Below are 25,740 nucleotides of genomic sequence, written 5' to 3' on the forward strand. Positions count from 1 at the left end.
ACATGCAAAACTTCCCTTTAATCATCCTTTTGTCTTACAATCTCCAAGGGACGCAACAGGTGAATAGCTTATGCCCAGTTACAGCAAGAGCAGCTGGTATCAAAGACCAGGCCTTCCTGACAAGCTTCCTCATAGGTGTGCTCATCCACACGTTGTAGAAGGCACGCTTGCTGGTGGGGCTAGGATACAGACCATTGGACTTCCCAGTACAGAATCCACTGCCACCTCCAGGTGCTACAGTGACGATGGGAGTCAAGCTGGTTCCCAGGGTAGAGGTGGGTACTCTGCAACCTGAAGAGAGAAGGAAAATGGACCCCATAAACTCAGGAGAGGACTCCTTTCCCAGGATGAGTGTCATGTCTGTAAGGTCACTGTGGGTTTCTCTCAGTGCACATCCTACCTAAACCAGTGGTTTAATGCTCTGAGCCTCAATCGAGGATACCCAAGTTCATAGCCCAGCTCTGCCATGAGCTATGTGACCATGAGAAATTCATTAACACTTCTCTGAGCCTCAATTTTCTCTCTGAAATGATGGCATAATTGTATTATCTCTTAGAATTATTAGATAAAGCATTTTCCAATGTGCATGCCATATAACATAGTGAGTCATATAGCATGCACATTGCTTTTATTTGTAATTATTAGCTTTTATTATTATATATAATATATTATGTTATTATATATAAGGCATACATATAGTATATAAATATATATTATTATTATATTATATAATTATTAGCTTTTATTTGTGAGTAAACTAATACACCTGGCACCAAGAGTGCCTATGAGAATTACACGAAATCTAAAGAACCAGCAGGCTTGACACGGAGTAAAGATCCAATGATCAGCAGTAGCTTTCTCCGCAGCTTCCCAGCCCCTCTTGCTTCCTGGACTTGCCCTGTTCTCGGGGCTGGGATAGAATCGTGTTGAGACCATCTGTAGCTCTGCTTCCCACTTCAGGAAAGATGCTAGCTGAGCCCCTTTAGAGTTCTCCTTCTTTCATTTCTTTTCTCATCTTGTAAGTTTTTAATCCCTTGCTTTTTTTTTTTTTATTTTAACTCTGACCCACAAAGTTCATAAAAGCTGGAGCTGAGCAGCAGTGACAGGGAATACAGTGTTTGTGTTCCCTTCCCTACCCAGGCACCAGCGTGTTCAGTTCACTTTATAGAAGCTTGCCTGAGTAGCCCTACAGAGGAGAATCCTCCAGAATATTGATAGGTCCCCTTTTACTTGCCAGGCTTGTCACTCATGGCCTGCGTGCTAGTAAGTCTGCTGGGTCTTGCTTTCTGGGTTCTAAATGCCAGTTCCAACAGGACACACTAGGACAGCTGGAAGATCTGGAGGAGGCCTTGTTTGAGGTGAGGCTGGGAGGAGCTCTGGTCTTCTCTTCTTCTTAACCATGTCTAGTTTGTTATCTCCTGGCTGGTAGGTCATCACTGCTTACGGGGTGCGGAGACACCAAGCGCGGATTCGAGTGCCTTCATGAGAGGGTATTTCCCCGGTCCACAGAAAGTGCCCGTGAAATCATTCAGGTCAATGGCCCAGACCATGGCCCCTCCAAATCTGTTCTTTAGCAGCCACTAAGCCAGTGGGAGAGAACCAGGGGGACTCTGGGGTGTCTTTGCACGAATGCAGGGAGCAACTCTAGCAGGATGGCAGGAGGACCATGATCTAGTCATGGAGAGGAGAGACTGGGGGTGGGTTTTGAGGAGGCAACTTTGAGGAATTCATTAACATATTTGTATGTACAGAAGGACTGTAGGACTAAGTCATGGAGGATAAGTCTTGGCCCCAAGCAGCTCTTTCCCCCTTTGTTATCACCAACCACCTTCTGAGAAGGCATCTCACAGCCGGAGTTTGGGTGGGTTGAGTGCTATAGAGATATAGGCCCTTCACACAGCAAAGTGCCTGGGCAAAGCGAGAGGGCTCTAGATGGAAGGTGTAGGGTGAAGGGCCCTGGGATTGATAAACAGCAGTCATGTCCTCCCTAGACCTGAGCATAACCTCACAGACCAGAGCCTCTATCACCTCCTGATTTGGGCTCAGCCTGTGTGAATTTGCCATGAGCAGGAGAGAGGCAAAGGAGAGGAAAAAACTCTGTGGTCTACACTTTATCTTTGGAGTGGGGAAGAACACCTGTGTCAGGAAGCACAAATCAAAGAGCTGCATGAGGACCAGAGAAGAGCAGGGGAGGGGCCAAAGGAGAGTTTCCAGGGGTGGGGGGAAGGAGAAACTGCAGGAGCCAAGGAAAGGAAGGAAAAGGAGCTGAAGGGGTTGCTCCAACTGCCAGGCTCTGTGGCTGGGTCACTGGCTCCCCCTGAAACTTCACAGCCTCCCTGTGTCTCTCCTCACCTCCCTCAGGTCTCCTGGGATTGCAATTCAAGGGCAGCTGGAGGGCAGGTCCCCCACCTCTCCCCAGCCATGCATTAGGAAGAGTGTGGAGGGTCCTACCTTGAGGGTGAAGCTCTTGGAGTTGTCATACCCCATCCACTGATTCCCCATGTAGGTATAAGGTACCTCCTGGGGGTCATTCCACACGTCAGTGGCTCCTTTCAGGAAGCAGCAGAACTGGGGCAGGTACAGAAGGAGCAGTCATAACTCAGATGGGCCCTGCTATTCTCAGGTCACTTCTATGTCCTCCCTCCATTTCTTTTCTAAGATCCACATCCCAGTCCATTCCCCTTTGCTGGAAATAACAGAACCTGGTTCCAGTGTCACCCAGGTCCCCGCCCTGCTTTTGTCTCGTGGGACAGTGGACTGCACTAGCTAGAGAGATGACACATGAATTCAGTTATGTGTCTGCCAATAACCTCATGTGTAACAATGGACAAGCAGCTTCTTTGTGCCTCGTGTCCTGGTTTCCTTTCGAAATGAATTTGACTGGTCCTTTTGTTTGAAAGAGTGGTGTCTCAAAAGAGCTAATAAGAGGACAGTGTAGCATAATGGGTAAGGTCTGAGATTCTGGAGCTGCACAACTTAAGTTTGAATCCCAGCTCTGCCACTTACTGATTCTGTGACCTTGAGCAAATTGCTTAACCTCTCTGTGCCTCGGTGACCTCTTGAATAAGATGGGGAGAAGGCAGTACCTTATTGTTTGTTAAATGAGATTATATATAAAAATCACTTGGAGCACAACCTGGCTCTCTATTTGCACTCAGTAAGCATTAGCTAGTTCTAGTGTTAAAGATGCATATTTACTTTAAAAGGTTAACATTTAAGATGTTTTATCATCTTTTCACTCTTTCCTTCTCTCATTGCCACATATATTCAGAGCAGTCAGCAACAGAGTACCCTCTACTAGAAATCAGAGTATAGACTCTCTCTCTCCATTGACATATCTTTAACCTTGAGAACAGAGAGAGTGGGTCCTCTAGGCCCTCTGAGGACATTACCTCCAAGTAGGCAAGGGTCCCAGCCTCCTGTGTATGGGGCCCAGCAGTCCCAGGGCCAGAAGTGGGAGCATCCAGGCCATGATTTGCAGGATTAGTGAGAGTGAAGGTGTGAGCATAAGCCCCAAAGACCACTATCAGCTTCTCAGCAGGGGCACCTGGGCTCTTCCAGGAGTTCACTGCATAATCCTGGAGGCAAGATGAGGCAGGTATCATTAGAAAGCAGCTGAGCATGTACCCAGAGGCCTTCGAATAGTCTAGGTTTTCTGCCTAATTCCCTAGTGTCTCCGGGTACAGCATCCAGCCAAATCCCTTCCACAGTTCAACCTTGTAGAAAGGAAAGGAATGCTGCCCCTTCAAGAATGGATTGACCAAAGGGTCAAGAGGTCCATTGCTTTAGTAGCAGGGCCCAGTGTTAGCCAGAGATCCTCTTTTTCTTTATACTGGAGTTCATTTGGGGCATGACAAGTGTTCAGCTGTGCATCCACTTGTCTTCCCAACGGGCTTACTACAATGCTGAGAGTTATTTGTGCATGGAGCATCAACTGGGAGATTTTCCCATGTCAATTTTTAAATCCTTGGTTGAAATCTCCACTGAAATGACATCTAGCCCATTTAGTCACCTACTTATCATTAAGCAGACTAATTATTACAGCTGCCTAAACCACACAAATTAGGAAGAAAGAGGCTGGAAGGGAGTCAAGGAAGAGTGGGAAGAAGATGGATCATGAAATGTGCTCCTAGCATAAATGGAAAATATATTTTTTTAAATTCCCCAATGTTTGGGATTATCCCAAGCCACTATTCTGCTTCCTTTTTTTGTGAAAGATGAATGGATACAATCAGTCATAGGGACAGGGAGGTAGAGAACATGAGCTGTCCATCAAGTTTCTTGGCCTCCTTTGCAGTCTGGGGCCGGGGATCCAGTGACAGGCTTTGAAGATGTCCATTAGGGCTGGCTTCCTCACTCACCATATTAAAGTATTTGTAGTCTCCCTAGTCATTAGATCCTGCAAACGGGAGTGTCCTCTCCTATGAAGCCCTCCCAGGAGCCCCTTAGGTCACAGGTCATCATACTGATGAGGTCCACGTACCTTAGGTAGTAGGGAGAGGGAACAGGAGGAAATAAATGACCCAAGGGAAATCACTCTTTCTAACCCACTACCCCTAATGCTCCTAGTCCCAAATCGGCTGATTGCAGATTTGCCAAACAGCCAAATCTGCTGTTTGCTACTATGCAATAAGGATTCCCTTATGCATTATTATTCTTTATTCCATTCTCCCTTACCTTCATCTCAAGAGCACCTGGAATATAATAGGCACCCACACCATGATCACTATCTGGCTACACTCAGACCTTCAGGACTTGTAAAAGCTTGAGACTCAATTAACCTTCTCCAAATGGCCATTTACCCTCGAGAACCTTGGAGATAGACTTAGAAACAAGGCCAGCATTCATACTGGCTCCCTCTGCCTCTTCCTCAGGAATTGGGGTCATTTCATTCCTCTGAGATAGAGTCCTCTCTATCCTGGGTACCTGAGCATTGGTCACTGGTATCTGGGCATTTGGCAATGCCTGGGGAAGGTCTAAGGGTCACTTAGCTCTGAGTATGGGCTCCTGGGTTTGCTTACCTTGACATCTTGGGGATCTGATAGGCAGTCCCAATGGTACCTTTGCCAGCTGACACAGCAGCAGAAATCAGCAGTCTGGGCTTTTTGCTGCGGGTGGACTCTTGCTCAAAAGCCTCATGCATTTCCTGTGAAACAGAAGACACCGAACACAGGCTAGAGGGACCAGTGGGCATGTGACGAGGTCACAGCTCTTATGAAGAAAGCTACAAAGTGCTTGATTTAGAGTCCTTTGATCCAAAAGCTGTCGTTGGTCTCTGGGGACAACAGTAAGCTGTCTTCCGAAAACTTGGAAATGAGGGAAATTCGGTCATCCTCTGACAATTAAATTTTAAAATAAACAAATAATGTCCAGAGTACAATTTTTTTTAAAAAAAGGAGGGAGATTGTATTAAAGAGACAAAAATGGCCTCCAGCCCTGCAAGCTGTATGTGATTGCATCTAATTATCAGAAAAACGGAGGAAGGGGAAATAAGAGCATTAAAGCCAACACTGGTGCTCAAAGATATACTTCTCACTGCCAGTGGCAGTTTTCCCCAAAAGAGAGATCTGCTCTTACACTAAAGAGATGAGGCTGTGAGCCAGAAAGGGTGAGATCTGCACCCCTGGCCAGGATATATTCAGCCTCTCTCAGAACCCCTCTCCAGAGAGAGGCCTTGTCACAGCCTGCTGTGGGCCAGATTGTGTGTTCTTTGGACACAGTGAGGGTGAGACACCTTCAACAGGATGGTGAAGAGCTGCTGGGTGTCAGCTGGGCTGCCACGATTGCCTGGATATTCCCATGAATGTCCAGCCCATTGAAGTTGTACTTCCTCAGAAACTGTATGGCTGACTGGATGAAGGTCTGGCAGTTCTCAGCAGTGGCCACCACGTCAGAGAATCTGGAGTCAGTAAGTCATCGCAGCATAAATCACAGTAGCCTAAGCCCCTGGATATTCCGTCTTGCCACCTATCCTCCTTACTATCTGCCTGGACATACATTCAGTTATTCTGTCATCTATTGTCATTTACTGTCATTCAGTTATTCTGTCATTTATTGTCATTTACTATCATTCAGTTATTCTGTCATTTATTAACATTGCTGGGATAGAGTAGTGAATAAAATAGTTTCTGCCCTGGAGGAGCTCATATAGAGGAAGGTATAGATAAGTAAATGGAACTTAAAATACAGTGTAGTATAGGATGACTATAGTTAACAATAATGTATAGTTTCAAATGGCTAAAAAGAGGATATTAAATGTTGTCAACACAAAAAATGGCAGATGTTTGAGATGATAGATATGCTAATTACCCTTATCTGATCACTCTACATTATATGTGTTGAAATATCACTATGTGTCCCATAAATAGGTACAGTTATTATATGTCAATTAAAAAACAAAGTTAAAAATGATATAACAAAAATTCATGAAATGTCCAATTAAAAAAATAGTATGGTAAGAGCTATGATGAAGGAAGAGCAGACTTCAGGGAGACCTGGTCAGTGAGGAGTTCTGAGAGGTCTACACTGGGGTCTGAGGCCCAGAGTACACTCATGTTACAGAAACTTACAGTCCTTGGAGTTTGGAAGAGACTGATTAATCTGGAAATGATTCCGTCCTGAATATAAGGTCTTACCCCTGGGATCCAAAGTTCTAGCCACCAACAGAGAGCAAGGTGTTCAGTTCTGTGTTGCTGGAGATAAAAAGATACTAGTGTAAAGAAATTGCACTTGCAAGGAGCTGTCGTTTGCCAGTCGGTCCCTCTACCCTCACATCCCACACAAGGCCTTGTGTTGGGAGCAGAGCTCTCTGTAGGATCAAGGGGCCCTTGTGCCATGAGTCCTCCAGGGTATGCTATAAATAACTCGTTGAGTAGGTTCTTGCTCCCATCTCTGCCAATGGGCTGATGGACCCTGGTGCGGAAGGGAGCTTCCGGGAAGAAAAGACAGGGCATCCTGGGCAGGATGAGGGAGCCAGAAATCAACCCCTTAGCACAGAAAGTAGACTGGCTGGAGCTTCTGGGATACACAAGGCCAGAAAGCTGGAAGTCTGATTCTAGGAGAGAGCGAGGAACACAGGCAGTGGAAGTGTCTACCAGTTACTGAGTGCCTGCTAAATGCCAGGCACTTTACATGCATTGCTTTTTTAACCCTTATAATCCCACAAAGCAGAAACTGTTAATATCATTTGACCTTTAAGTGGCATTCAGAGAGATTAAGCAACTTGACCAAGATCATCCAATGCATAAGGTGGCAGAGCCAGGATTCACACCTAAGTCCTTTGTACCATGGTCCTGTGAGCTTGACCATAAAACCTACCCATTGGATTCCTGATGAGACAAAAGCATCAACCTAGCTGATAAGGCAATCTGGCCTTCCTGGGTTCTGTGGGCTAGGGAAAGCTTTTAATCTCCCTATGACTCAGTTTCCTCAACCTTAACATGGTTTTAATATGCCCACTTCATCATGTTTATTGTGTAGGCATATAAAATAATAAATGAAAAGCACCTCGCACACAGTAGTTACCCAATAAATACACTAAGCATTTAGCTGGTGCAATTTTAGGTTAAATTTTGGGTTAAATTGGTAGCTAGTTGATAGGTTGTTGTGGGGCTGTACAGCAACATGGCAAACTTTAGGGGACACTATTCACAAAGAATCCTTTGTGAATGGCACCTCCTGTGACACACAGAATAGAATGCTGGGTATCTGAATTTCCTGGAGAAAATAATCCAGAAAAATGACAGCAACCTGCCTCTCCTGGGGAGAAGGATGCTGAAAGCTCTACTAATGAGGCATGGCATGAGAGTGACTGCGGACAGCACTCAAAGGCTAAACATTCTGGTGTCGGTATCTCTTGGGGAACTCGTGAAAGCCTCATGTAGAAGCCTTCAACCCAGCACAAAGCCCAAGTTCAGAGCTCACTAGTTCTTAAGGCCATTGATGCTGGCATAGAGGGCCTCATCATCCCACTCGATGGTTTTGATCTGGTTGTTGGCCATGCCAGCGAAAGCATAGAAGATGTGTATGCACAGGCAAGGGTCCACATTCTGGGGCATGTAGCGGACAATCCCAGGGCAGTACTGGCTCCAGCTGGTGAAGTAACAGATGATTTTGGTTTCTGTGCCCAGAATGGGAGGGAAGTAAGATATGTGTCCTGCCCTAATGTCCTCCTCATACGCAGGCACTCCCTACCCTCTCATGGAATACTTACCCAGCTGCAGCAAGAGGACCAGACCTAAAGACAAAGGACCTTGGTCAGAGGGTGCCAGGGTCACCTTTTCTCTGGCTGGGAAGGGGCAAGGCGACGGCAGCCCTGGCCAGTAAATGGGGAAAGGGAGATGGGGTTGGTGCCCCCTCTGCTCTATAAACCCTTTCCCAACATAGGCTACTGTATGACGTGTTTGGAGCAGGAGGCTAATGTAGGCATTCACTTGGCTACTCGGAAGCTCAGATGATGGTGTGTGACTCAGGAGCCAGGAGGACGTGTTGTTATTCTTTCAATAAATCTATATTAATTACTGAGTGCCAGAGATCAAAAGACTACATAGGCAGGGTCCCTGCCTTTAAGGAGCTCACAGTCTGGTGGAAAGTCACACCTGTAAGCACACAGGTGCAATGCCATATGACAAGTGATAAAATTGAGATACAGAGGTCAGGGAAGACTTCCCAAGAGAGTTGACCTTGGGACTGGAACTCCCTGCTCTCCCTCTAGGCCCCTTTGACATTTGTGCTTATCCCCATCACAGCCCTTACCACACTGAAAGATGATTGTTTATTGGCCTGCCCATCAGACTGCGAGCTCTGTGAGGGCAAGGGCTGTGCTGACACTGCTGAGTCCCCACTACCCAGCACACAGTCAGCCCTCTATCAATAAGTGTTGAATGAATAGACCCTAAAAATAAACCAGATTTGTGGGGAGGGGCACAGGAGGCATTGAAGGTGAAGAAGGGGAGATTTCAGGCAGAGGGCCCCTTCCCATAGCAGTCTCTTCACCCTAAAGCTGCAACTCACCTTTTCCAGGAACAACTACACTCTACTTTTCAACTCAGATGAAGCTTTTAAACTGTATCCTTTTCCAAGCCACCTAACCACACCCTGGATGTGCTGTTGCGCCAGCCCAGTGATCGTCCTTATTGGGCTCCTTTCTACAGTTTGGTCACTCTCTCTGGGAAACAAGTTAGCCCTGGGGGAGCTGCATTAACTCTTTAAGGCCTTGTCTTCCTCTCTCCCAAACCCTCTCCTACACACCTGCTCCCAGAGTTCTACATTCAGAGAAACATCTGCCTCATTCATTTTTCTACTAATTGCTCCTGGTAGTTGGTTAATCTTTGATTAAGTGAGTGTCTTGAGCTCCTGCTCTGTGGCTGGCACTGAGCAGGAGTCACGGAACACTGGAAAGGCGTTGGGGTGGGGGCTGGCCTAAGTCTTCTATTATTTCACGTGGGGGAAATGGCCTTGTCCTGGTCTGCCAGAGTTATCCACTTTCCCTCCCATATGAAGCCCTAAGGTGCTCAGTGAGCCCTTCCTTACTTCCCCACCATGTTATGAACTCAAGAAGTCTGCAAGAGAGGGAGGAAGGAGACAGTGCAGGCCTTTGGAGCATAGGATAGGGGAGGAGAGAGCAAGTGAACCGAGGAGAAAAGGCAGCTGCTCTGAAAGCTAAACTCAGCTTGCCTGGGAAAGACTCAACGGCAAGAATCAGCAGCTTGCCCATTTTGCTGGGAAGTCCTAAATGCAAGTTCCAGTTCTGAGTAGGGTACTCAACAGCTTTTTATAGGGAGCACGCATGCCCTCTCATCCTGCACCTGGCCCCCTGCAGCAGACATGATGGGAGATCAGTAATAAAGGAGTACAGGTTGCATATGGCTCCCCTTACCTCTCTGAATCTTATCTGTGTCTTCCATCTTGGGTAATCAACCCAGGGACACATGAGAGGGCAGCTTTAAAAGGCTGTTGACTGAAAGTTCTTTGAGGAAAATTGCATACTTGACATACTTATGAGGCTGACCTAGAGTCTAAAGTCATTTGGGGTCAGAGTAGGCCCCATGTGTCCAAAGAGACCAGCTGGATGCTAGCAGAGGGATATGGACAAAGGACATCAAGCAGCCATTTGACCATATTCTTGAACCATCCTGGGCAGGTGGACCCTGCCCAGGCCCTAACACCTTGATTCTATTATAGCAATAGATTTGGGTAGTGGCTACAAGAAGTTTGTGAGTTCTATCAAGTTTGGCATGAGAAAGCATCATTTTCCAAGGTTGTTTCTGTTTATTCGAAGGTTGTCTGGTTTACAGAGGTTAGAGAAAATTCACCTGGGCAGACATTTCTAATTATGCTTTCACTCAGAAAGGAGAGGCAGCAAGACCTGGGACAGGTCCCAGGCTTTGAAAATCACAATATTTTACTACCCACCTCCTTCCACTCCATCCCCAGTCTTACTACCCATACATAAAGGGATGCCACCTACAGGAAGCCCACCATGATGCCACATCATAGGTTTCTAGACCATTTCTGAGGGTCCCTCCACCCCAGAAGACAACGAAAGTACCAAATATGGTGGTCTGCTCTCCTCCAAGGCAGGCCTTTTTTTAAAAACCTTTGGTATTGACATTAGCCCTGAGGCGTCTACATAACCTAACTGAAATCCCATCTAGGAGAGAGTCTTGTTGCTGGCTCCACTCCCAGTATATGCCAAGATACCTCCTTTTTAAGAGATCTGCCAGGTACATTTTCAAGATTTTTCTGGGAGATGCTACTCAGACCTTTGGGAGCTTTGAGTTTGGATACATTTAAAGGCAATTTAGATTCACAAAGAAAATAGAAATGGGTCCTAGAAACTTCAGTACATGTGTGTGGTTGTGTGAAGCTGATGACATTTCCAAAGCTATTTATTACCTACAATCTGTCCCCATCCTTCCCAGGCTTTTGACTGTTTGGCCTCTGTGTGAACCCTAGAAGAATGTCAAAAACTGGATGCACTGACTGACTAGAACTGGACCAGTATTGAACACAACAACAGCTAACATTCATTCAGCACTTACAATGTGCTAAATGCTTCACATGTATGAATTCGTTTATTCAAAACTATCCCTTCAGGAAGATGCTATTACTATCATATATTTATGTATTAGGAAAACTGAGGGACAGGAGACTAAGCAAACTGCCAAAGATCACACTGAGAAGTAGCAGAGTTGTAATGCAAGCAGAGACAAATGGACTCTGGGGCCTGAGTTCTTATGACCTCCTGACTCTCACCTATACTGCCCCTGAGCAAGTCTAAGATATGGTTCCTCCTTGGCATAAGACTCTTAGCCTACAAAGATCTCCTCAAAGGGGTTGTAGTGGGTGGGGGTATAGGGGAGAGAATAAAAGGAAAGGAAAGGAAGGGAGAGGAGAGGAGAGGAGGGGAGGGGAAGGGAGGGGAGGGGAAAGGAAAGGAGAGGAGGGGAGGGAAGGGGAGGGGAAGGGAAGGGAGGGGAGGGGAAGGGAGGGAAGGGGAAAGGAGGGGAAGGGAAAGGTGGGGAAGGGAGGGGAGGGGAAGGGAGGGGAAGGGAGGGGAAGGGAGGGGAAGGGAGGGGAAGGGAGGGGAAGGGAGGGGATGGGAGGGAAAGGGATGGGAGGGGAGGGGAAAGGAAAGGAGGGGAGGGGATCAGGATCCATCCCCAACCCCAACCAAACAAGGGGCCTTGATTTCCTTAATCTTCTCCTGGATGTTTGCAAAACAAATGGTTCTATCGTCACAGCAAGCTCCATAGAGTTCAAAGCTTAAAGCTCAAGACACAGACCTTTAATGCGCTCTCAGGCTCCATGCAAGGCCAAGGTTAATGTGTTGGGCAGCTGCCCATACTCTCTCGTGCCTGTTATAGCAGCTGGATAATGGAAGTGTTAAATTAACTTTGGCCTGAGGTTATCTCTGTAGTTTGAGTCCCTACTAATGAACTGGAACCTAATGTAGTATATAAATAAACTGAAACCTAACTTAGAAGTATTTTTTTTGGTAACAGTAACTAGATCTCGGCCAATCACAGGCAGCCAACTGATTAGACCATGTTTAAATAAGGCAGACTCCTGGCTGTGACCAATTAGATTATTTCTCTACTTTCTGTTCTGTCTGTAAATACTCATTCTCCATATTGCAGAGGAGAGCTCTCCGAACCTCTTCTGGTTCTCAGTGTTGCCCAATTCACTGAATCATTCTTTGCTCAAATAAACTCTGTTAGATTTGTTTTATCTAATGTTTTCCTTTTAATGGAAATAATAACAAACACAAATAGTATTTGTGATGTGTCAGGCATTTGCCCAAATGCCTTACAAATATTAACTTACCAAACCATCATCACATCCCTGAGAGGTAGGTACTCTTATTATCCCCACCTTAAAAATGAGAAAGCTGGCGGCACATAAAAGGTAAATAACATGCCCAAGGTCACATAGCCACTAGGCTGGTGACAAAGCCAGTGTGTGTGAACCCAGGAGATCTGGCTCCGGACTATGTTCTTAATTACTCTGCTCTTCTGCTTCTTGAGAATTCAATTACCACAGGAAGCAAAGTTAGAAAGCCAGAGTTAGAAAGCCAGAGAGGTGCCCAAGCAATTTCTACCTTGTAGTAAGAAGATCTGAGCACTGGAGCAGCATTCAAGGGGACCTTGGGGACTAACTTCCCCTAGTATCCGTCAGTGCTTGCCACTGCCGTTCTTTGGTATGTACGTCTGGGGTTTTCCATCATAATAGGATATTCAAAGTCGTTTTGAAAAAGTCTCCTAGTATTCCCACCCTATGCCGCTTCGATCATGGAGCCACCTCTAATCCCCTCCTCCACAGACATTCTGGTGCTGCTGCCTTCTTGGATTCAGTCTAGTTGCCACCACTTATCAGACATGTACCCTTACACTGATGCCCCAGTTAGCTCATCTGAAAATTGGGCTTATTGTCACTTCACAAACCATGAGGATTAAACATATGTATGAAACTGTTGTTCAAAGGTCAAGATAAAAGTGGCTTTTCTGGAAGGAAAAGATTGGAAGAAATTGGGAAAATGGGGGAAAACAGTTCATCCTAAAATTAAGGAGTCTGACACCAGAATCAGCCTTAGACCTGGTGCTGTGGGCACCATGCTTTAGAAAAGGAGTTGGCAAACTTTTCTGTAAAGGGCCAGAGAGTAAATAGGTCAGGCTTTGCGGGCCATACCATCTCTGTCATGCTTCTCAACTCTGCCATTGTTGGGAGAAGGTAGCCACAGACAATATGTAAACAAACTGGGTGTGGCTGTCTTCCAATAACATTTTACTTTCAAAAACAGGCAGTGGGCTAGGTTTGATCCATGGGCCATAGTTTTCTGACCCTCCTTTGGAGGGTCCCGCTTGGGCCCTCTTCCAGTTGCACCCCTCCCCACAAGGTAAGGAGACTGCCAGGCTAGGAGCACATTCACCTACAGCTCGCATACCTCCTCTTGTAAATCATGATCCAGATATCCAGCATTTCTACCCAAACAGCCAGAAGAGCCTATGCGCTCTCTCAGGGACTGCACATGACTTTTCCCTGGGCCCATTTTCACTGAGAGTGGACTACAATGCTTGTGTGCACATGCATAGCCCAGAGGTGTGTGTGTGGCTGTGTGTGTGTGTGTGTGTGTGTGTGTGTGTGTGTGTTGGAGGTTGAGGGTAGAGGGTAGAGTGCAGATGAAGCTTGGATGCAAAGCCTACAGTGTCCACAAGGATGCCCATGAGGCTTCTGCTGTGAGAGACAGAGGCAAAGATGGGAATTCTTGTGTGGAATTCCAAGGAATCTCAGAATTTTAAATGTTCAAGTTCTGATCTTCTAGGTGGTTGCAAAGTGTATGTGTTAATGTTGGAGCATAAGTCATATTTTAACAGCACGTTAGCTGTTTTTAATATTTAAACATGATATGCAAACTTCCATTTTCACCCTAGCTCTGGACCCCACAAATAGTAGGGACAGAACAACCTGATATCACAGGGTCAAGGACTGAACAAATGAGGCCATACTTACTGGAGCAAAATGAATTTTTTTTTAATTGTACTTCAGGGCAACAAGTCAACAGCTGCAGGAAAACAAAACCAGGTCCAATCCATGATTTAAGAGGAAGTCAGGAAAGGCTTGGAAGAGAGATCCAAAGGCCAGCCTGGCAAGGGGAATCCCACATTAGAATTCCTGGGAGAGAGCAGACCCCAGGCAGCAAGGTCACCTTGCCTGCTTCTCTGTAAGTTAATCCTGGAAACAAAAGGAAAAATATTTCAAAGCCCAACTCAGTAAACTGAGGCCTAAGTCAAGTTACTAAACAATGGATGCTCAGAATTGGAAGGCTGCTACCCAATTATCTAGTCAGGAGTGTTCAAATGGTTCTAGGCCCTTTGCCAGGATAGTAGAGCCAGTCCTTTTTAGTTGTCTGTGTGCAGTGAGCCCCAGCGCCCTGCTACTCCACCCTCTGCCCTAGAACCAATGTATCACAGCATAACTGGTTGGTCAGCAACAGCCTTCATCTGCACAGGAGGATATACAACGCACCTAGGGAACTGGGGGCCCAGGGATGGAGCAGCAGCAAAGCCACCGACCTTCAAGGTAATAGGGAGACTTGGGTAAAGGCGTATCACTAATGACCATGGGAACTCACAAATGTCCAGATTAAGTAAGATCAACTGAGGGTGGGGAAAAAGAGCATCAGGTAGTGACTAAGATGGAAATTGTCATCAGTCAAGTGAATTGAGGGCACAGAGTAAGATTTATTGTGATTCAGAAAATTAAGACAGGCTGATGATTTTGTAACCAAGAATTGTGGTGGAGTCAATATTTATCCCTAATATATATGTCCTTAGCTCATACTATGCTCAATAAATGGTAGCCAAAATTTATCAATATTATTATTGTCACTTTAAAAGTCTATGAGAAACCTATGAAAAGGGCAGAACCAGCCTAATCACTAAGAAAACATGGCAGAAGAGCCAAAGGAGCATGAGAAAGGATTAGCCCAAATATGTGAAGATGATCTCCCCCAGTCTCCTGTGCCCTGTTCTGCCCATCTCTCTGCCCACTCCCAGCTCCAGCCTGGACTGTTACCTTCACAGGGAGCCAAGGCTTCTCTTGACTGCTTGGACAAGAGGGTAAGGGCCCTGGTTGCAGGATTTGCCAGTAAAGTCATCCATGTCAATAGACCAGATCATGGCTCCTCCCAGGTTTAAATTCTTTAAGAACTGAACCTATGGGAGGCACAGGACACATAGAGATTAGAAGTGACCCCTAAATGCCCAGGACCATATCAGGTTCAGATGAGGGTCTCAGCTTAGAATACAGTGGTAGACTAACTGGTTTTCTGGAGTTAGAGACTCCCTGAGGGGTAAGATTGCTGAGGGAGAGAGAGCCACCAAGTCAGCATTAGCCACCTCTCATTCTGACTTGAGTCACCACACTCAAAGTCTGGCATTTTTGGAGGCTGAGAAAACTCTCCATAATAAGGGAAGAAACTAGGAAGCCCTTAACAAGACAAGTGGCCAGGATTGTCAATTACACTCAAGCCTCTTTTTTGCCCTAACCCTGAAAGGAACGCAAATGTCTTACCAAGGTCTAAGAACTGGTAGGCTCAGGAATCTGGAGCCTCCTAGTTAGGTAATCCATGAGAAGGACTAAACAGTTTGTCCTGAGAGAATTAACAAAGTAGATTACCTATACAGGCACCAATGTCTCCTTTATTCCCTCTCCCTTCTCCTTGCCTTTCTCTTCTCTCCACTCCTTACTTATCAGAATAAACTTACTTGTTCTCAACTCTTTTTTGTGTCCTTTCCAACTCGTCTACCTGTACCACAGCTGCTCACAGGTATGACATAGAGTCACTACTAGACTTGAGCTATAGAGACTGCTGGATCCCATCCTAGAGTCTGGAGCCTCAGAAGCTTCTCTCTTTCAGCATAGAGTATTCAGGCATTTTACTACATATCCCCATTCCCCACCTAAAGGAGCATCTGCCTGTTCCAGATCCTGTTGCCCACCTACCTTGGTCTCCATACTCTCCGCATCGTCATAGCCCACCCACTGGTTCCCCTTGACTGCATAGGGAACCTGCTGATCCTGGAGCCTCGTGATCTTGGCTCCTTTCAGAAACTGGCAGATCTGGCAGGGGAAAGGGAAACGAGAGGGTTAGTAATGGGTTATTCTTGAAACTTGGTGGGGGTAGACAGGACAGTGAGCCACTAGGGACTTGGGGAAAATATCAGAACCTTTATCCCAAGGATCAGACAATGAAAGAAATGACCACATATATCATACGAAGTGGGTGGTCCAAGGTGAACCACTGGGAAGTGTCTGTGCTAAAGTCTCATGAGGAGGAGACACAGCAGCTAGAAATCAGAAAAGACTTGAGTTCCAGATCAGATCCCAGCACTGACCAATAAATCTCCCAATTTCTTCATTTGCAAAATGGAAATAATTATAATAATGCTTTCAACATATCTACCTTCCAGTGTTGTTGTTAGGATCAAATGACCTAATACACATTAAAAAATTTTTTTGAAAACAGTAAAGTGCTTTACAAATGTGAAGTATTATCCTGACCATCACCACTATTCCTCATCTTGTAGCATCTCCACTTAAATCTCATTACTCCCCCTCTGTCCCCTCCCATTCCCAATATGCCCTGTCCTGGGGCTCCCATTCTGTTATTAGCTACATTCTTTCTGTTAGCATAAGGAAGAGCTCTAAAAAAGATAAATCTTCAATTAAAAAATGCATTTCAACATCACATAGAAAATCCCTTTTGGATTACTCTTTTTGGATGAACTACATTCACGCTTACTACAATGAGGGCAGAAAATGAAAGTTGAATATTTAAGCAAATATCAACCTGTCAAAGTTATAGTGGCCTAGAGTCATTATGAACTGAACAATCAAATCAAACTTTCCATGAGATGGGAAGTGCATATCTAGTGGTTGATATTATAACCCTACCAGTAGATTCTGAGCAATGACCTCTCTTCTCCCTTAAATTAAGAGTGTTATTGCTATCAACCTAGAACTACCCAAGGATGGGTCAGCCTCTCTCCCACCTCCTATCTATCAGGCACCCTGAGATTCATTGAGGACTCTCACGATGACCCATGTCCCATTCCTGTTGCCTGTTGAATTGATGATATGTCAATCATTCCTATGTGTAAGGTGAAAGGAAAAATTGAGCATTACACTGAATGGGTACCTTGGTGGGTGCCAAGTCATTCAGCATGGGCCCATGGCATGTCCACACTCACAATGAGAGGTCAGGCTGGGACTCCAAAGACAGACCAGGATATAGAATGATATATTTTTTCTCTACCTGATCAAATTTCTACTCATCCTTCGAGGCCCAGCATAAACTTCTCCTCTTCCGTGGAGCCTTCCCCAGTCACACATCTCTGATCTCATGTCACTCTGCACCATTCATTGGTCATTGAATCCCATATTGTTTTATAATACCTCTCTGATTTTATTAAATATTATAGTTACCTTGTTTTTGAACTCTTGTTTAACTAGTTACGTCTGTATTCTACATTCTTTTCACCTTGACAATAACCCCTTTAGAGACAAGGATGGATAATTACTTATTTCTAGCTTTCACAGTACCCAGTGTTTGGGATATGAGAGCGTCCAAAGAGTTTCTTTTGGTTGACCTAATGTTAGATTTATATCTTCCCCTGTGCTTTTTAAATAAATTTCCCCAGATTGGAGGGCAGAGAGAAATGATGGTACAATTAACTGAACAATTTTGTTATCCCTATGATCTATCTGACTTCCGCACAGAATTGGACACATTTGACCACTCCCTCCTTTTTGAAACACCCACTTCTCTAAGGTCTTTGGCACAGATCTGTGTGGGTTCCTCCTAACCCTCTTGTAGTTCCTTGTCAGTTACCTTAATATGTTCCCCTTCCTCTGCACATCCCTCAGGTGTAGGAGGTTCTTGGGTTTGTCTTGGGCCTCATGCACTTCTCATTGTATGGTTTGGCTTCAGGTACCACCTTTATGCTGATATTTTTGAATCTACCTCTTTAGTGCAGACTGGTCTGCTGTGATCCAAACCCATATATTCAATGACTCACTTGTTATCTATATGTCCCACAGGCTCTTCACACTCAGAATGTCCAAAACTGATCTCATGAGCAGGACCAATGTCCACTCTGTTCTCCCTCCAGTCTTCCCTATCTCCTGTAAATGGCATTGCCATTCACTTAGCTGCTCAAATCAAGAACTTGAGGTAGTCTTCCTTTTTTAGTTTCTCACATCCTCCTCTACCTATCCCCATTCCTGGCTAGCTCCATCTCATCTTCAGAGTTCAGCTTATTTCACTTCCTCCACAAAGCATTCCCTGACCCTCTCCCAAACCAGAGTTGGGAGCTCCCTTCACATGTTCAGTAGTTCTGTGAACTTTCCCCTTCACAACACTCAGAATGCTTTACTGTGCTGTCAGATTGAAGCTGGAATATCTACCCAGACACGGCAGGGAGCTGAGGGTACAGGTGGTTTCCAGGTACCTCATAATAGGCCAGGAAGCCTGAAGACTCTGTGATGGGTCCAGCAGCTCCAGGGCCAGAGGCAGGGGCCCCCACGGTGGTTTCTGCAGAGGCCAGTGTGAAGGAGTGCCCATATGTGGGGATGCCCATGACCACCTTCTCTGAGGGCATTCCCTTGTGTATCCAGTACCCCACAGCATATTCCTAGAATGGGAAGAGAGATGGAGGCTCAGAGTGGGGAAAGAAAGGTGTCAGGCCTTTTTTAGCCTCTATTCCAAACTTCACAGAGGTGACTGCTTGGTTTCTTTTCCACATCTGAGTGTGAACAGACCAGACCTCCCCAGGACAAGAGTGCTTGTTCTAACGCACATATGCTCTTCAGCAGCAAGAGGCTTATACAGCTTTTTCTAATTTCTGAAAGGAACTAGACGGTGGATCACAAAAGAAATCAGTCAAGAAACCTAGAAAACATGAAATCAAGGTTGTCACCATCTTCCTTTCCCTTTTGAGTCAACACAAAATCCCTGTGGGATTTGTCTACACAACGGCTCATTGTGAATACTGACAAAGGTGGCTGTCAGATTCCTGGTCCATGAGGCCTCACAATGACCTTGAACCCAGTGGGATATGTCAATGTAAAGAGTCAAACTCTGTAAAATATTGGAAGAGATTTATTCCAAGCCAAATATGAGTGACGAATGGCCCATGACACAGCTCTCAGGAGATCCCGAGGATATGTGCCCACAGTGGTCAGGTTACAGCTTGATTTCATACATTTCAGGGAAACATAAGACATCAATAAATATAGGTAAGATGTACATTGGTTCACTCCAGAAATGCAGGACAACTAGAAGCTGCAGCTTCCAGGTCATAGGTGAATTCAAAGATCTTTTGATTAGCAATTGGTTGAAAGAGTTATTATCTAAAGGCCTGGAGTCAATAGAAAGGAATGTCTGGGTTATGATAAGTGGTGTAGAGACCAAGGTTTTATCATGCAGATAAAGCCTCCAGGTAGCAGGCTTCCGAAAGATTAGATTGTAAATGTTTCTCATCAGACTTAGAAAGTCTGCTCTATCAGTCTTAAGGTCTCTGTGTTGATGTTAGTGCTGGTCAGCTGCGAAGCATGTCTGACACCCAACTTCCCATCATGACCTGAATTAATTTTTCAGATTAACTTTGAATGCCCTTGGCCAAGAGGAGGGATTTGTTCAGATGTTTGGGGGGCTTAGAATTTAATTTTGGTTTACAGATAGATTGGGAGGTAAGAGGTTAATTTTGGCTTTCCTGCTCTCAGAACAAAATAAAGGGTTAGAGAAGACAAAGATAGTCTCCTCATCCTTAAAGATAACTGACAGAGAGGAAGGAGTGAAGGAGGCTGATGTGACTTAGCCACGTGAAGGCCTAGAAAACCCCAACCAGAAATCATATCTAGCTCTGGACTGATCCATTTTGTAACTTTGAATATGAAGGCCTGGAAACACGCAACACAGATATTATTTTCTCCCAGAATTTTAGGAATATACATCCATATATATGAAACAGCCTTTGCAAAAATTGTAACTGAGAAAACTGTGACAGTGAAAGAGATCTGAGCTAACTGACTCCATGTTGCTTTGAAACTAGGCCTCATAATTCCTAAGCCTCATAAAATTTAGAAAGCTTGGCCATCATGAAACTTAAACCCCAGATGGCCACGGATAGCCCCCCGATGTTCCCAGAACCCAAACAGAAAGACAATTCCGGGAAATAGCCTCATGGGGTCCCACCCTGATAACCTCATGAGGTCCCACCCTGATAGCCTCATGAGGTCCCACCCTGATAACCTCATTGGGTCCCACCCTGACTCAATGTCCCCGATGTTCCTGGAATCAGCAATTCCAGGAAAGAACCTCCTAAGGTCCCGCCCCAACCAATCAGAACAAGATACCTTGCTCAGGCCATAGACAGACCCAATTACCACACGCCTAAAGCTTTGTTTGAATTTCGCGCCCTAAGCTGTGTTTGAACTTGTGTTTGCCTATATAAACAACCTGTAACAAGCACTCGGGGTCCCAGGGCCAACTTAGAGCTTGGGACCCTAGCGCGCTAGTAATAAATAACTCTCTGCTGTGAATCTCGTGTCGGTGATCTTTCGTGGCGACCCCTGCCCAGGAGGGAATCGACAGTTCGGTTCCAACAGCTTCTAACCTCCAAGCTGTCCTTGTTCATTCCTGGGTGTAAGCCAACTCAATTTGAGAGGAATTTAGTCTATAGTTTAGCTTTCAAACAAAGATGATTAACAGCCCTTTTTGGAAGCAAACTCTCTTCTTGCCTAGACACCAGTCTGCTTTTGTAGAACTAACAAATTAGCCATGAGATTAGAAGTTATGGTTTAGGAGTCATGCGGCCAAAGGCTGCAAGATTCCAAGCCTCACCAAATTGCAGCTGGGAATAGCATCACTGTTGCAAAACCTCAGATCAGTGCTTGAGATATTTTGCAGATCTTGCATTCTGATGCACCAGCTGACACCACCCAGACCCAGGAATCTGGCTCAACCAGTTCTGTGATCCCAACCAACAACAAAAGACAGCAAGAAAAACCCACTTTGAACCCTTAAGATTTCATCTTCAACCTGACCAATCAGCACTCCCCACTTACTGACCCCCCATCCACAAAATTATCCTTAAAAACCCTGATCCCTGAATTTCCAGGGAGACTGATTTGAGTAATAATAAAATTCCAGTCTCCCATACAGCCGATTCTGCATGACTTAAACTCTTTCTCTATTGCAATTCCCCTATCTTGATAAATCAGTGGGCAAGGAAAACTCATTGGCTGGATACGTTATGTTCCAGAACAGCATCAACAACATTATTACATTACTATCTTTTTTTTTTACTTTTCATTTCCCACCACCAGGACCTTCACATCACACGACCTTGAAGAGTCAATGGAATCTGACGAATTTCTGTTTCATCATCTGTGAAGTGGGAGTAACACTTCCTACCCAGCTGACCTCATGGGGTTGTTTTAAAAACAGAATTAAATAGGGAATGTAGACGGACACAGGAAGGTACAAGCTCTGTTCACCTGTGTAGATGCCAAGAAATGTATCAAAGATGGAGAATCCAGAGAAGACTGGGATGGGGGACACTCTGAGCCAGAGACAGAGCTTAGGGCACTTCAGCTATCAGCACTTCTGACATTTTCCAGATGACATTTTTTTGGTGCCTGGTCAAAGCACTTCTCCTGCACTCACTTGCTCTTGGGGCTACCAAGTTCCCTCTTGGGCTCATAGCTCTTCCTCAGTTCAAGACAGAAGTAACTCTAGACATGCTGGACTCTCCCCAGCCCCACTCCCACAGCCAGTACCCCTGCAGTTCCACTGGCCTACTCACCACATTGTAGTAGGAGCTTGGCCCTCTGTCCTGCCACCCCTTGCTCAGAGGGCTGTTGTGGCCAGTGATAAGGGGCTTTTCCCAAGACCCATGGAAGTCAAATGATAGGAGGTTGATGAAATCCAGATCTCTAAAGTGCCAAAAGCAAAGGGAGAAATTTTGTGAAGAGCAGTGGTAGAAACAATTGTTAAGTGATTGTTTTAGCTTTGAATGATGCTGCTAGAAGGACTGAAAGTCTCTGTAAAGTTGTTCCTGGCTGCATGACGCAGGGTTAGGACAGTGACCTTCCCTCTCCTCCTTCTCCCCTCATCCCTCAAACATGCGATGCATCATTTGCATGGACCAAATTGGAAGCAGAGGGATGGAAAGTTGCTCTGATGTACTCACTTTGCCAGTTTCTCAACTTGATAGCTGTTATCAATCATTTGCCTCCCAGCAGATACACCTGCAGTCAAGAGAAGCCTTTCCTTGGTGGATTTTGTGAAGTCCTTCTGAAAGGCTTCTGCTAACTCCTAGGAAAAATGAGGAAACAAGGTGTTAGATTCCCCTTCCCCGAGTACAGCGCTAAGCTTCTTGCCTGGGATCTATGAGGTTTAGAACCACATTAGATGGAAAAGATCAGCCGTTTCCTCTCCATCCCATATGGGGATGCCTTGTGCCTGTATCGGCTCAGGAAGTTTCCACATTAGGCAGGAGGACCCCAACCTCACTGTACCCAGGAAATAATCATCTTGGTTTCTACCTGACAGATTTTCGCATCTATCTGATAGATCTTCTATGAGGCTACCTCAGTACCCAGGAAATCCTATGGCTACACACTCTTTTATATGGATGTTGCTCTATTTTGATGTTCTTCATCAAAAAGAAGAACATCAAAATAAATATACAAGGGGGCTCCATTGTTTCATATTGTTCCTGCCTTAAAATAGGAACAGGGGCTTTTCTGTCATCAGTGGGGGCTTCAGAAAGCCTGGGGTTGTGTCTTCCCACCACACTCAATCTCTTCCTTATGTCTCCCAATGTGGCTGTGGATTCTGGAGGTCAGAGTACTGAGTACACCATGGCATCTGACTTACATGAATCAGCAGAGTGAAATGAGTGTTTTCTTTCTGATCTGGGTAGATCCAGCTTACATCCAGTCCATCAAAGTTATGGTTCCTCAGGAACAGGATTACAGAGTTAACGAATTCCAAGCGTGATGTAGAAGAATCCACCATGGGGTGGAACCTGGAAAGAAGCAATACAAGTGTCTTTTTGGAAAGAACAAGTAACATCTGTAGTGTAACACATTTTTCACAAAAATCCTGAGCAGTCTTCTCTTCCCCAATATTCACTTGCAATTTGTCTATTCTAATGCTTTTGCTTTTTGGAACAGATGAGAGAAGAAGGATTGTTGGGCCAGAATGTTGATCCGGCCAGGTAAAGGAAGACTGGGTTCTCTGCAGATCTTCCTGAGGGTAACGGAGCTGCCTTTGACAAAGACTCTTGCCTTGACCAAACTTTAGGTAGGCTTCTCTGAGCCCTCTTCTCAACTGGACCCCAACCTTGGGCTTCTGTGTCTCTTTGCCGTGTCTGATTCTAGCAAAAGTCCTGCTAGGTCAGTTTAGTGAGAAACCCCCGCCCCTGGTACCTGATCACTCACCCCATGCCATCCCCCAGGTGATATCTCATCACTCTGGCATCCTTTGGTAGGACAGGAATCCTGTTGAATCAATTTAGCAAGAATCCCCCTAGCCCTGATGTTTCCTCTTTATGATTTTCCATCCACTGATTTCCCCCAGTGTGTTCTTTGGCTGTATTTCCTCACTTGCCTTTGCTGCCTTTGGAATAGAACCCAGTACCATACTGAGGTCTTTTTCCCCCATTGAAATATTTCCTGAATAAAATCTGTTTTACTGCTTAAATGCTGTCCAGCTTTGGTTTTCTTCAACACTTTACACCCTTGGAAAAGCAGTTTGCAATGTGGTGGGCTTAGGATCAGGAGAGCTAGATTGAAGTCCCAGGTCAGAGTCCTTTCTGATGGCCACTTTGTCATTAACCCGCTCTCAGGGTTCCAGTCTGGCCACCTCTAAATTGAGACTGAGGGTATTAATCCTGCTTCATGTGCCTCAAGGGGGTAACATTTAGGGAAGTTCCAAGAAAAAGGACTGGACTCCAGTGAATTCATGGTCCCCAAACAAGCATCCCAGCCACAAATAGGCAATGCAGATCTCCCCACCCCCAGGATTTCTGATGAAAACAGGACTTGAAATCAGCAGCTCCTCAAGGGCTTCATCTGAACTAGAATTCTGAAGCCATGAAATTGATTCTCAGATGCCCACACCAAGGGCACCAAGAGCATTTAAAACCCAAGGCTGTAGATGAGATACTGGTATTTTCCTGGGGACATAACCTTTAAGTTGTGTCACTTTTCACCTCTTACAATACCTCCCACCCCCAGGCTTTCTTAGATCCTTGAATTAATTTTGTTTTATTCAATATTAAATTGAGATTTTGATTCCTGCATGTATCTCATCTTCGAAGTGGAAGAGATAGCAAGAAACTGGCCTGGTATCAGGAAACAGTGGTGGAAAAAGGTTTCTAGCTTTTCTCTTGCATTTGAAAGTGCTTACAATAATTAGAAAGCCATTGCACCTGAGCCTCTGGGCAGATGCCTGCAATTTTAGGAGACATGCCCATTCAATAGAAATTTACTAATTTGTCCCTTAGAAGCAAGTTTGTGTGTTACACATATGTAATTATTCTGCACAGCACCTGGCACAAAGTCTGGCATTTACCTAATAATAACAACAATAATCATATAATAATGATTACCGCAACCATTGAGCCCTTATTGCACATGGGCAATGCTAGACAGCTTGCATTGCCTGCCTCTACATCACCCTGAGGTCAATTCTGTTATTATTCTTATTGTATAGTTAAAGAAAACTGCGGCATGCAGACATTAAAGAACTTGACAGAAGTCACACAGCTTGCATGCGTCTAAAGGGAAATCCAAACCAAATATATCTATCTCCAAAGTTCTACTTTTAACCACTAAACTGGTAAGCAATTATTTACTGAATGAATGAATGAATGCAAGAATGAATGAATAAATGAAGACATTTTTATTTGCATCAACACCTAAGCAAGTATTAGGAAAGGAAGAGAATTTGAGAATTAGAAGGATGGGTGCCATGGAAGCCCATTCATATTGAAGGGTGTTCATGGAGGGGTTAACACAGAGCCAAAAAAGTTAGGTAGCCTGATCTTTCTTCCTTCTTTCCGTGTGCAGAAATCTCCATAGGTCTTCTAACACTACTTCTTCTCTCTGCCTACTCTGGCTGTAACAGTACTGACAGGTTTCACAAGGTGTACTATCAGACTTCTGTAAAAACTCCAAGACTCTCCTAGCCGAGTTTAAGATCTCTGGACTTTTTAAGATGTTAACACTTTAAATAATAAAGCCGAAGAAATTCAAAATTATATAAACTGTAGTTGAAGATTGAAAAAATGTGATATTTATCCTTACGTATTTTCATTTAGCTCATGATGTGAGTGGGATACCATTTTCATGTGAGTAGAAAATATTACTTCGAATGTCTGCTTTGTATCAATGGTTATTTTGGTTTTAAGCAAAGCAGAACCGATTTTCTCCTCTGCTGCTCTGATGGTGCTCAGGCCATTTGGCTGCGGAGCCATGATCCCAGACGTTGTAGTCCACTGACTGCCATGGTCCAAGGCGGGGCTTCTAAGCAGAAGCAGCCCATCCAAACCATCCCAGGGTGCAAAGTCAAACTCTCAAGTAATTTAAAATAATTTGCACTTTCCAATTAAAACTATCTCTATAATCCATAAAGGGAAAAACATTCATGCAAATAATTAAGAATTT

General features: G+C 44.9%; 2 protein-coding genes across 4 annotated transcripts in view; both read right to left on the reverse strand.

Moving 5' to 3' along the window:
• On the reverse strand, positions 1-14,148 carry LOC144332098 (acidic mammalian chitinase-like). Its single transcript, XM_077951655.1, has 7 exons — positions 14,011-14,148; positions 6,636-6,692; positions 5,022-5,146; positions 4,362-4,483; positions 3,393-3,578; positions 2,452-2,568; positions 1-291 (listed from the first exon to the last, which is right to left on the reverse strand). Exons 4-7 carry the CDS (start codon positions 4,362-4,364, stop codon positions 253-255), a joined length of 345 nt encoding a protein of 114 aa, XP_077807781.1. The 5' UTR covers positions 4,365-4,483; positions 5,022-5,146; positions 6,636-6,692; positions 14,011-14,148; the 3' UTR covers positions 1-252.
• The window catches only part of CHI3L2 (chitinase 3 like 2), a 21,365-nt gene continuing 9,631 nt past the window's right edge, over positions 14,007-25,740 (reverse strand). For 2 of the 3 annotated variants that reach the window (XM_077951418.1, XM_015148162.3), the window contains 7 exons: positions 22,946-23,096; positions 22,257-22,381; positions 21,870-21,999; positions 18,513-18,695; positions 16,006-16,122; positions 15,076-15,215; positions 14,011-14,232 (listed from right to left, as the gene is read on the reverse strand). In XM_077951418.1, coding sequence (XP_077807544.1) covers positions 15,078-15,215; positions 16,006-16,122; positions 18,513-18,695; positions 21,870-21,999; positions 22,257-22,381; positions 22,946-23,096 — 844 coding nt within the window. In that variant the 3' untranslated portion in view covers positions 14,011-14,232; positions 15,076-15,077. Of the gene's footprint in view, positions 14,233-15,075; positions 15,216-16,005; positions 16,123-18,512; positions 18,696-21,869; positions 22,000-22,256; positions 22,382-22,945; positions 23,097-25,740 lie in introns of all 3 variants that reach the window. The other variant, XM_077951420.1, reaches the window with a different exon arrangement.

Source organism: Macaca mulatta, chromosome 1 (assembly GCF_049350105.2).
Source record: "Macaca mulatta isolate MMU2019108-1 chromosome 1, T2T-MMU8v2.0, whole genome shotgun sequence".
NCBI classification, from domain to species: Eukaryota; Metazoa; Chordata; class Mammalia; order Primates; family Cercopithecidae; genus Macaca; species Macaca mulatta.

Bases quoted from the DNA above. Each gene is read 5' to 3' on its own strand.
- LOC144332098 (XM_077951655.1), bottom strand. The intron at 2,569-3,392 runs GTAATGTCCTCA...TACCTGCCCCAG, and splicing joins GGACCCTTGCCTACTTGGAG to TTCTGCTGCTTCCTGAAAGG. The intron at 292-2,451 runs GTAGGACCCTCC...TTCTCTCTTCAG, and splicing joins CCAAGAGCTTCACCCTCAAG to GTTGCAGAGTACCCACCTCT.